The following is a 12,927-nucleotide window of genomic DNA, read 5'->3' as shown; positions in this document are numbered from 1 at the left end:
AACATGAACCCTCTCTTTTCTGCTAAATCCAGGGCCAGACTTACAGTCCAGATGCCATGGCATTTTTATCGTTTTCTCCTTCGCTCTCCCCAGGCTTATTGCAGTTTCTAATTTGAGCTCATGGTGATAACCAGACACTAGACTACTTCATTTTCAAGAGGTTTTCTCTCTGCATGCACTGACCCTTAAGCTTAGAACTGTGAACCACAAAAAAATATACATAATGAAACTCTTAAAGAAAAAATTCATATAGTTTTGCTGGACTCTCTGAATATTTCCACCCCTGTGGTGAACAATGGTTCTACTCCTAAGAACACTGCTTAAAAGCACAAAAGTAGAGGTGACCTGTCTATATTACATGTATTAAAAGTAGTTTGGAAAGTAAAAGAAAAAAGTAGACACGCACACATATGCATTTGTTTCTAGAACATGGCAAGAGCCCATTTTGCCAAGGGTAGCTTATGAAATGGAAGGAAATGTTTTCCGGTTGCATGGAAAATCAGATGCGTAGAATTACAGAGTTTGGAAAGATTTGTAAGGGTCATCAGTCCCAGGGGTTCTCAATCCTGGGTCCTTTGGGGCCACTTCCAGGTGCACTGCTGGACAGGGAAGGGTGGGGGAGCCACCTTGCCTCAAAATGACTAGCTCTGCCTTCATCTCCGCCATACATTGGGCTTCCCGGTGGGATTTTATAAAGAAGAACTTTTCCTACAGCTAAAAAAAAAAAAAGTCTGTGAACTACAGATTGACACCAACCACCCAGGCAATCCCTCAACACCTTCTATAAGCAGACAAACATGTAGGTCTCGGTGGTTCCCAATGTTGTAACCCTAATTTGTAACTTCATTAAAGCATGTTTAGATAACTGTTACTAGTGGAACAGTGTACATAGAAAACCCAACATTGTAGCTGAAATTAGAATTTTCTGAACATATTCTTTCACTGCAGGGGTGGACACAGGTAATGCATTTCTCACTGGGTATGAAACCTGGTGTCAGTGGGATTACTGAAAGTCTTTGTGAAGTGGTAATTTCAGGTTTGACTATTGTGACAGCAGGTGGAGCTAGTCGTAGGAACTCCATTTCGAGGCCCTGTAAAGAGCAGCGAGATGTATAAAACTTAACATTAGTGTGTTTGCATTACAACGCATTAAGAACAGTAAACTATGAAGCATTGTTTTTGAAAAGTGATCATATTAATACAACGTGAGAGTCAAGTTGAATGGAAACTTCTCTGTCCTTTTTAGAAAAAAGGTTTGCATTTGAATGTGTGTTCCCAGGGAAGACTAAGACAAGGATGTGTGGAGTCTGGGGTTGGGGGGTGATTTGTTTACACAGTTTAACAAGTACTTAATGAGCTTGATTCCTAGAGTATTGGCTTTAAAAACTAACATGTGATGATGTGGAAAATAGTGTGAAAGAACTTGATTGTGTATGTAGATTGGTTTGTGTTATTAGATTGGTTCTCTCTCTTTTTTTTTTTTTGACAGCTGCCGTCATGTCAGTCCTGACTTATGATGACTCTGTGTGGAGAGAATAACTGTGCTCCATAGGGTTTTCAGTAGCTAAGTTTTCAGAGCTAGGTCTGCAGGCCTTTCTTCCGAGGTGCCTCTGGGTGGACTCAAACCTCCAACTTTTCGGTTAGCAGCCAAGTGCTTCAACCGTTTGCAGCACCCAGGGACCCCAATTTCTCTTTTTAGGGGTAGAAGACATACATTTTCCCCTAGCAAAAGCTAAAGAATGTTTGCATTTTATTCTGCAAGTTTGTGAAATAAAGACCTGAATGTAGCCCCAAGTACTGATGAGTTATCTGAATATGTAATTCAAAACAGATCACTGCTCATGCACTGATTCCATCAAACTGCAGAATTGTATCTCTTTTCTCTCTTGTTTTCTTCTCCTTGGTCAGATGCAGTGATAAGCGGATGGTAAATAGTGCGTGTGCGCTTCCTTTCACTCGGAATTTAGTTTGTTTTTGATATATCTTATGTATTAAGAAATTGGGTTTTATTTTGTTAGCTATGTAGTAAAAAGTGACCTACTTTTTTCTGGCATTAGTTCACAGAGTTGTAAGAGCATTGAAAACATATTTTAAAGCTTTTTGCTTAAAATGAAAAATAACGTCTTCCTATTCACAATTTTGTTTATTTAGCAAACGTGATAAATGCCTACTGCATGGCTAGGCACCATACTGAATACGGGGGAGAAGGTTTTAAGTAATATGCCATGCTTTCCCCTAGTGTGTCATACAGACATGTAGCCAAATAATTACCATAGAACCTAAGAGATTCTATGATTCTGTAATGGACAGAGGGCTATAGGGCTACAGGAATGGGACTCAGCTGGGAGAAATCAGGGAAGCCTACAAAGAGGAAGTATTGCTTGGGTTGCATCTGGAAGGAGACGTAGAAATTTAGCAGGAAAAAAAAGGAGACTGCATTCTAACACGGTCAAGGGTACAGAAGTATGGAAGAGCCTGATGTCTTGGGGAAGCACTAGAAAGTTTGCTTTGGTTGCAGTTTTTATTGTCTGGGATGAAATAGTTGGTGATGAGGTTAGAGAGGTAGGTTGGGGTAAGATTGTGAAGGGCCTCATAGGATATGCCATGATCCTCAAATAAATTAGTTGAGAATTTCAACTGATGTAAATGTTATTTAATTTGAATAACTTTTGGTGTTCTTGACACTAAGGTCACGGATTTCATCCTGTGGGAATGTGGCATGGCCTAGACGTCAGTTTTAACTTCAACTGTTAACTCAAACCAAACCTGTTGCCTTGGAGTCAATTCTGACTCATGGCGGCCTCTCGTGTGTCAGAGTAGAACTGCACTCCATAGGGCTTTCAATAGCTCTGACCTTTTGGAAGCAGATCGCCAGGCCTTTCGTCTGAGGTGTCCCTGGGTTGGTATTCGGGCGCATAACAGTTTGTGGCACCAGGGACTCCAGCCTCAGCCAGCAGTTTTAAATATGTTTTCTAGTCACAAGGTGATTAGATGAGAATGGAGATGCATCAGTACGTACCCCTAACTACTGCTGAAAAGGTGCTGCATGTGCGAATTCAATACAACACATATTTATTGAGCACTTACTATGTGCCAGGGACTCTGTTAGCTGCTGGAAAATATATCCTGTTGTGTAGAGCATATCCAGCTTCCTACTTGGCTTTTCCTTGTGGATGCCTGAGGCATCAGATACTAAGCATGTCTAAACCTTAACTCTTCATCTCACCCTCCTCCCCTAATCCTGTGCTTTCCTGGTCTTCTCCTTCTCTTTAAAAGATTCCTCAAGCCAGCGAGGGGTTATTCTTGACACACCCTTGTTTCTCATCCGCCACATGTAATCTTGCCTCGAGTTATGTCAGTTCTGCTCCAAGATATATCTGGAAACCTTCCACTTCTCTCCATTCCCACTGCAGCACCCTAGCAACCGCATCCCTTGCCAGTAGGCTCCTAACTGGTCTCCCTTTTTACACTTTTGCCCTCCACTCAATTCTTTTTCAAGATAATAGCCAGAAAGATCTTTTGAAAATCTAATCAAATCGTGTCACTTCTCAATTCAAAATATTTTATTGCCTTCCTTTTGTTATTGTTGGTTGCCATCAAGTCAATTAAGAGTCATGGCGACCCTGCATGTACAGGGTAGAGCTGCACCCCGTAGGGTTTTCAGTGGCTGTGACCTTCTGAAGCAGATCGCCATGCTGTCCTTCCAGGAGCCTCTGGGTGAGTTCAAACCAGCAACCTTTTGGTTAGTTAGTAGTTGAGCAATTAACTGTTTGTGCCACCCAGGATCTCACTGACTTCCTAGTGGACCTTAAATAAAACCCAGATTATTTACTGTGGCCCATAGGAGCCTGTGTGTTCTGGCCCTTGTCTGCCTCACCAGCCTCGTCTTGTATCTCTGTCTTGCTTACTACCTTCCAGCCACAGTGGCCTTTTTTCATTTCTTCTACTTTCCTACCCCGTGGCCTTTGCACATGCTGTTTCAATTGCCTGGAATGCTCTTCTTGCCATCCTTTAGCCAGTTGGCAGCTCTTCATCCTTTAGGTCTTAGCTTAAGTATTACCCCCTCCAGGAGCTCTCTCCTTGGCCGGAGTCTGCTCTACAGGAGGATGCCTGTGACTCTCTCACAGCGTCTTATTTTTCCCCTCATCGTGCATGCTGTAGTTTGTAATTATGCATATGCTTGCAGCTGACCCTGTGTCATGACTCGTCTCTCCCACTAGACCATCAGCTCCTTTGGGACAGGCACTATGTATGTTCTCCTTTCCTCTTTATTTCCAGAACTTAACACAGTGTCTGGCACATGGTAGGTCTAAAGAATTGTAAAAGAATGGTTTGAAACTATACAGATAGATTTATTCTTTTAGTTTCTAAATCCGGAATTTCACTACAAATACAAAAAACATGAAGACTTAAGAAAACAATTTTCTACATTTTTTTAAGCTATTAGAGCTATTTTAGGCTAATAGCTCAGTATTACCTCACCAAGAGGAAAAGGATACACAGTTTCAAAAATTATCATGTGATTATTGTATGATTTGGGGCTACTTTTAAAATGCAATGACAATTTTTTTATGGAAGTCCTAGCTTATAAAAAGGAACTGCTCTTTTTATATATTTAGGGCTCAATTCACTAAAATGTTTAAATTCTTGGCTCCACTCTTTAAACCTGCTACAAAGATCACATTAGAATTCATTTTAATAGACATCGTAAGCACAGTACCCAATCTCATATTATCACGCTGGGCTCTTTTATTATGAAAGTCACAGGAAGCTGAGCCTGAGGCTGCAGAACACGTCATGGGGTGTATCTAGGGCTGGGGACAATGCCAGCTCTATTGTTTACATAATACTCTCTCCACCTTTATCTGTGGTGTGCAATTGGTATTGACTTTTGAGAAACTACTTCTTTGACCCGATCTCCCAGTTGGAAAAAAACCTGCCATAATGACATCTGACTAGGAAAAAAGGGATCAAAGAATCATAAGGAAGGAAAAATTATGAGACCTTGTTTAACAGGTAGTTTCAGGCCTGTCTGTTAGAAGGAAGAGTGTCAAAGTTTTTCAAGGTCATCATGCCTTTATCCCCTGAAATAGTGACGTGCTCTAAGTGTCTATCATTTTTACTATGGATTGCTAGTATTGGGTCTACTTCACATTAGCAGAAATGTTTTTTCTACTTCATAGACCTTTAGGAGTAAAGAGTGTTCACCAAAATGGAGATAAAATATTGATGATTTGTGATATTTATTACTTGTCTTCCATTTCTTTTTCTTTTTTTTCCTTTAAAGAGAAAGATAGTCATCTTTGGCAAATTGTCTTTTCCAACTTTTAGGTATATTACTTGGGGACTTTTTAAACGCTGTGAGGAAGAAGAAGGAAGCTCAGCTGTACTGGAGTGAAATCAGACATATCTTCACAGCATTCGACAGGCACTGTAAGCATCCTTAAAGTGTGTCAATATGAAAAGATTGGCACTAAAGAACTGTGAATGGGAGTGTATATTCAGTAAATTAAATGTAAGGAGTCCTGTTGGCACAGTGGTTAAGTGCTTGGCTGCTAACCGAAAGGTTGGCAGTTCGAACCCTCCAGCTGCTCCACGGGAGAAAGATGTGGCCTTTTGCTTCTGGAAAGATAACAGCCTTGGAAACTCTATGGGGCAGTTCTGCTGTGCTGTAGAGGTTGCCGTGAGTCAGAAGTGACTCTGCAGCATACAAAAACAACAACAAATTAAATATACAATATACAGGTAGCCCCTGACTTACGACAGGGTTCTGTCCTAATGGTTCTGTCATAAGTTGGTTCTGACATAAGTCGAATGCCTCTTTTTTTTTAGTTTTTGTTATTTTTGCCTTTTATTATCAATATTTTCATAAATCCCATCTTTATTTGTCTTTGAGGGTAGGAAACATTACATATAAACTTAGAAAGATATTTTAGTACATAGATATTACTAACAATAAGATGTACAAAAAAACCCCAGAAAACACTGTCGTAAATGCTGTTCATCATAACTTGAATACATCCTAAGTTGGGACTACCTGTAATTGGAAGATGATTTTATAGGTAGTCCCCGGCTTATGACAGGGTTTCATTCTGATGCCTTCATTGTAATTCAGTTCTAATGTAAATTGAATACCTCATTTTTTTTTTTTTTTTGGTTTTTGTTATTATTGCCATAGCCTGCTATACAGCAGTGTATTGAACAGGAAATCATAACGCTGAACATCTATGAGTGAATGTCTGAGAATGGTAACATCAGAAAATTATGCGCTGTGACATTGTGTTAGTACATATCACTAATGAGAGGGTGTACAAAAACACTCCTCAGCAACAAATGGTCGTAAGTGCGATTCATCTTAACTCGACTGTGTCGTGAGTTGGGGACTACCTGTACTGTATTCTTCAGGAGTTGGTGGAAATTGTTTCCTCCATGGTGATCTTAAAGTCTTGACATTTACCAAGGATGAAATAATATTTTCAGTTACATAATCATACTTGTGATTTGCCTGTGTTGTAATGGGGGCAGCAGAAGGGCTGGCCAAGTGGGGATGCAGGCCTGGAGCCACCTATGGAAGTGGGGGAGACCGTGTACCTTCTCCTTTGACTCCTGTTTTGACCTACACATGATGGGGTTTTCACACCGACTTGCTTAAGGGTGGCCCTTTATTCATTTGCTTTCCATGTTGACACACGTTGCAGTTTATGCATCATACCTGATAAAGTGGATTTAAAGAGTGTGTTATCTAGTTTTTATAAACCAATCCTTACAAAATGGACAAGTGGCTTAAAATAGCTTTTGCGAGGAAGCTGCAGACTGAAAGTGATATTAATAATGCCAGCACATGCTAACAATGAGAAAACAGCGGAGTTGACACTTCTCTCCTCCTGCGTTCCACAGATCACATACATGGAGTCCAGGGTCAGTGTCTTGGATGCCATTATGGTTTCACCCTAAATACGTCATAATTCCAGTACCAAGCAAGAAACAAAGGAGGATTTTAAGAACAAATTGTTTTGGCAATTCACTAAGACTTGAAGCCTGTGACGTTATTGTAGTGTTTGTCTCTCTAGTCCTTTTCCCTGGAATTCAGAGAACCAGTGAATTTTAGGGCTAGACACCTGCACCCAAGGTAGGAGCATTACTAGATTTTTAAGTGTTGCTAGGTTAGTACTAGTTAGGAGGAGAAGCAGAAAAGAGGCCCTTCCCTTTAAGGATACACATTATTTCCAGTTTCATCCCAGTGACCAAATCTTCTCAAACTTTTATAATGAGACAATTTTGGAGTCTTATTTGTAAAATCAGCTCTAAATTACTGCTTTTTCCCTGATAATATGTTAAAATAAAGCTTCAGGCAAATATTATGGTGGCTGAATTAACAGTTTACAGGGTTTGTAGAAGTAAGTGAATACTTTGTCTTTTGTTTTCAAAAAGATCGTGGATTTTTAACTTTGGAAGATTTCAAGAAAGCATTTAAGCAAGTGGCTCCCAAATTACCAGAGAGGATTATTGTTGAGGTATTCAGGTAAGTCACCAAAATCTTCCCGTACAGTCGTCTCTTGGTTTACCATTTGCTTTCATAGCTTTTCAGTTTTATGAATACTTACCTATGCAGATTCTTCACTTACGAGGATCGTCATCCCATAGCATATTGTCATGATCCAGGAGAGGAGCTTATAATTAGCCACAGTGGTTAAGCGCTTGGCTGCTAATCAAAAGGTTAACAATTCAAACTCACCAACCACTCCATGGAACAAAGATGTGGTAGTATGCTTCCATAAAGATTTATATCCTTGGGGGGGCCAAGAGGGCTGACTAGGTAGACGCTACCTCGGATCCCTCTTGCAACAAAGACTCGGAAAAACAAGTGAATCGATCACATACATGACAATCTAGGAACCCTGAACAACAAACACAGATTTAAAGAGTTGACCTAAGAGACAGAGACGGAGAATGAACAACTACAGGGAAGCAGCAACTGTTTTCGGAGCCTGGCGCGAACGTCCCAGTCAGGTAACCTTGGCGCCGGGCTTAGGACTGGGCCCAGGGGAGCTGAACACAACATCTTGTGATGGCGCAAACGTGGGGCGCAGCCCTACCCCCCTGAACTGACACCGGGAGGGGTCCCAGCCGGTCCGCGTGGGCGGCGTGGCGACACGGCTGGTGGGAGGAGAAGTCCCCGGGTGCAGTGACTGGTTTTGGAGCCGGGAGTGCAGCGTCCCAGCCGGGGAACCTTGGCGCCGGGCTTTGGACTGGGCATAGGGCATCCGGTCATGGCGCAAACATGGGGCGCAGCCCTACTCCCCTGAACTAACCCTAGGAGGGGGCCCAGCCAGTCCGCGGAGGCGGTGATGCAACGCGGCTGGCGGGACGAGAAGTCCCCGGGAGGCAGCGACTGATTTTGGAGCCGGGAGTACAGCGTCCCAACCGGGGAACCTTGGCGCTGGGCTTTGGACTGGGCATAGGGCATCCGGTCACGGCACAAACACGGGGCGCAGACCTACTCCCCTGAACTAACCCCGGGAGGGGGCCTAGCTGGTCCGCGGAGCTGGCGCGGCGACGCGGCTGGCAGGACGAGAAGTCCGTGGGAGGAAGCGACTGATTTTGGAGCCGGGAGTGCAGCGTCCCAGCAGGGGAACCTTGACACTGGGATTTGGATTGGCAGCAGAGGATCTGACTGCGGCTTCAGCGGGCCAGACCCTCGGGGACAGTCTCCACACAGCCAGCACACATAGGCGACACGCCCCTCGGGAATCTCAGATAAAATAGTCATCCCAAGCAAGATAAGCAACTTTGGCTATATTCTGGGGTGCTACTCTCTGCTGTTTTTCTGAACCCTACCCTCCCCTTCCCAGGCAGCTTCATTAACATTGGAATTTCCTGAGCCAGAGGGAGAACGGCTCCGGCTCCTCGGCTTTGCTTTTCCCTTTTTTTTTTTTGGTCTTTTCCTAACCCATTCTTCGGGCCTGAGAGAAGCAACCACAAAAAACCCAGGGACCAAAAATCCTTCCCTAATTGGACTAAAAACACAGAACCAGCTCCAGCCAAGCATATATGATCCAAATCTTGGGCTTTCATCCTTACAGGGAACAAGGTGGCTGTTATAATGCAAAGGCAGTTCTGATAGGGATCTGACTGCATTTTTTTTTAGTGGATTTGCTGGAAAAACAAGTTCCCCAGGTCTGATATCTCTGCTTATTCAACAGAGCCCTAACTGACCCATAACAGGGAACTGAGGGCTGAAGCACCACCCAGACCACCTAGCCTCTTGCCTTAGGGGTCTAAGGAGGGTGACACCTACCAATCAGTAGAGGTACTTGCATTGGGGGCCTAAGGTACAGCTGCAGAGCCCTCCCACCAAGGTGCTATAGGAATAGAGACACACCTACCTCACTGACAGTTGGGGGAAGCCTGTCAGCATCCTGCCCCCCCGGAGTGTGAACCCCAGCTGCTAATAGAATCTGGTGCACACAACTATCACCACTACTTCTCGAGGTGGATAGGTGTTAGGGTGCAGCACACACTTGATGACCCAAAATCAGATTCTACTCAAGAATAGTGAATAGACTCAGGCATATATATCTGGCAACAGCCCAAACCAGCTGGTAATAGGTCATAAGTAAGTCAAGGGCTACAACAAACAAGACAGCACAATCTAGTAGCCCATCCACATATACTGAAAGAAAACAAAACAAGATTAGACTCAGTGAGCAATTATAAAATAAATCACTACTATATCTTAGTGATGGCTCAGAGACAGCAGTCGATATCAAACCACATAAAGAAGCAGACCATGACAGCTTCTACAACCCCCCAAACAAAAGAATCAAAATCTTTCCCAAATGAAGAAACTATCCTGGAATTATCAGATACAGAATATAAAAAACTAATTTACAGAATGCTTCAAGACATCAGGGATGACCTCAGAAACGAAATAAGGCAAACTGCAGAAAAAGCCAAGGAACACACTGATAAAACAGTTGAAGAACTCAAAAAGATTATTCAAGAACCTAGTGGAAAAATTAATAAGTTGCAAGAATCCATAGAGAGACAGCATGTAGAAATCCAAAAGATTAACAATAAAATTACAGAATTAGACAATGCAATAGGAAGTCAGAGGAGCAGACTCGAGCAATTAGAATGCAGACTGGGACATCTGGAGGACCAGGGAATTAACACCAACATAGCTGAAAAAAAATCAGATAAAAGAATTAAAAAAAATGAAAAAACCCTAAGAATCATGTGGGACTCTATCAAGAAAGATAACTTGCGTGTGATTGGAGTCCCAGAACAGGGAGGGAGGACAGAAAACACAGAGAAAATAGTTGAAGATATGCTGACAGAAAACTTCCCTGACATCATGAAAGACGAAAGGATATGTATCCAAGATGCTCATCGAACCCCATTTAAGATTGATCCAAAAAGAAAAACACCAAGACATATTATCATGAAACTTGCCAAAACCAAAGATAAAGAGAAAATTTTAAAAGCAGCCAGGGAGAAAAGAAAGGTCTCCTTCAAGGGAGAATCAATAAGAATAACTTCAGACTACTCAGCAGAAACCATGCAGGCAAGAAGGCAATGGGATGACATATACAGAGCACCGAAGGAGAAAAACTGCCAGCCAAGGACCATATATCCAGCAAAACTCTCTCTGAAATATGAGGGCGAAATTAAGATATTTACAGATAAACACAAGCGTAGAGAATTTGCAAAAACCAAACCAAAGCTACAAGAAATACTAAAGGAAATTGTTTGGTCAGAAAACCAATAATATCAGATAGCAGCACAACACAAGGTCACAAAACAGAACATCCTGATATCAACTCAAATAGGGAAATCACAAAAACAAATTAAGATTAATTAAAAAAAAAATGTTCATAACAGGGAATCATTGAACTCAATATGTAAAAGATCACAGTAATCAAAAAGAGGGACTAAATATAGGTGGCATAGAACAGCCATATGGAGAGTGATACAAGGCAATATAGGACAATACAAGTTACATTTTTACTTAGAAAAATAGGGGTAAATATTAAGGTAACCACAAAGAGGTATAACAACTCCATAACTGAAGATAAAAGCCAAGAAAAACGTAACGACTCAACAAACATGAAGTCAAACACTATGAAAATGAGGATCTCACAATTTACTAAGAAAAACGGCTCAGCACAAAAAAGTAAGTGGAAAAATGAAATTGTCAACAACACACATAAAAAGGCATCAAAATGACAACACTAAGCACTTATTTATCTATAATTACGTTGAATGTAAATGGACTAAATGCACCAATAAAGAGACAGAGAGTCTCAGACTGGATAAAGAAACACGATCCGTCTATATGCTGCCTACAAGAGACACACCTTAGACTTAGAGACACAAACAAACTAAAACTCAAAGGATGGAAAAAAATATATCAAGCAAACAACAAGCAAAAAAGAAGAGGAGTAGCAATATTAATTTCTGACAAAATAGACTTTAAACTTAAATCCACCACAAAGGATAAAGAAGGACACTACTTAATGATAAAAGGGACAATTGATCAGGAAGATATAACCATATTAAATATTTATGCACCCAATGACAGGGCTGCAAGATACATAAATCGAATTTTAACAGAACTGAAAAGTGAGATAGACACCGCCACGATTATAGTAGGAGACTTCAACACACCACTTTTGGAGAAGGACAGGACATCCAGTAAGAAGCTCAATAGAGACACAGAAGACCTACTTACCACAATCAACTAACTTGACCTCATTGACTTATACAGAACTCTCCACCCAACTGCTGCAAAGAATACTTTTTTTTCTAGCGCACATGGAACATTCTCTAGAATAGACCACATACTAGGTCATAAAACAAACCTTTGCAGAATCCAAAACATCGAAATATTACAAAGCATCTTCTCAGACCACAAGGCAATAAAACTAGAAATCAATAACAGAAAAACTAGGGAAAAGAAATCAAATACTTGGAAACTGAACAATACCCTCCTGAAAAAAGACTGGGTTATAGAAGACATCAAGGAGGGAATAAGGAAATTCATAGAATGCAATGAGAATGAAAACACTTCCTATCAAAACCTCTGGGACACAGCAAAAGCCGTGTTCAGAGGCCAATTTATATCGATAAATGCACACATACAAAAAGAAGAAAGAGCCAAAATCAGAAAACTGTCCCTACAACTTGAACAAATAGAAAGTGAGCAACAAAAGAATCCATCAGGCACCAGAAGAAAACAAATAATAAAAATTAGAGCTGAACTAAATGAATTAGAGAACAGAAAAACAATTGAAAGAATTAACAAAGCCAAAAGCTGGTTCTTTGAAAAAATTAACAAAATTGATAAACCATTGGCTAGACTGACTAAAGAAATACAGGAAAGGAAACAAATAACCCGAATAAGAAACGAGAAGGGCCACATCACAACAGACCCAACTGAAATTAAAAGAATCATATCAGATTATTATAAAAAATTGTACTCTAACAAATTTGCAAACCTAGAAGAAATGGATGAATTCCTGGAAAAACACTACCTACCTAAACTAACACAATCAGAAGTAGAACAACTAAATAGACCCATAACAAAAAAAAAGGGATTGAAACGGTAATCAAAAAACTCCCAACAAAAAAAATCCCTGGCCCGGATGGCTATACTGCAGAGTTCTACCAAACTTTCAGAGAAGAGATAACGCCACTACTACTAAAGGTATTTCAAAGCATAGAAAATGACGGAATACTGCCCAATTCATTCTATGAAGCCACCATCTCCCTGATACCAAAACCAGGTAAAGACATTACGAAAAAAGAAAATTACAGACCTATAACCCTCATGAACATAGATGCAAAAATCCTCAACAAAATTCTAGCCAATAGAATTCAACAACACATCAAAAAAATAATTCACCACGACCAAGTGGGATTTAT

At 41.0% G+C, this 12,927-nt stretch overlaps 1 protein-coding gene across 4 annotated transcripts in view; it reads left to right on the top strand.

Annotated features, from left to right (window-relative positions):
• EFCAB11 (EF-hand calcium binding domain 11) overlaps positions 1 to 12,927 on the top strand; it is a 197,344-nt gene that overhangs the window by 12,571 nt on the left and 171,846 nt on the right. For all 4 annotated transcript variants that reach the window (XM_003408816.4, XM_010588799.3, XM_023546478.2 and 1 more), the window contains exons 4-5: positions 5,332 to 5,433; positions 7,432 to 7,522. In XM_003408816.4, coding sequence (XP_003408864.1) covers positions 5,332 to 5,433; positions 7,432 to 7,522 — 193 coding nt within the window. The remainder of the gene's footprint in view (positions 1 to 5,331; positions 5,434 to 7,431; positions 7,523 to 12,927) is intronic.

Source organism: Loxodonta africana, chromosome 10 (genome assembly GCF_030014295.1).
Source record: "Loxodonta africana isolate mLoxAfr1 chromosome 10, mLoxAfr1.hap2, whole genome shotgun sequence".
NCBI lineage: Eukaryota > Metazoa > Chordata > Mammalia > Proboscidea > Elephantidae > Loxodonta > Loxodonta africana.
This window is presented reverse-complemented; position numbering and strand designations above follow the sequence as displayed.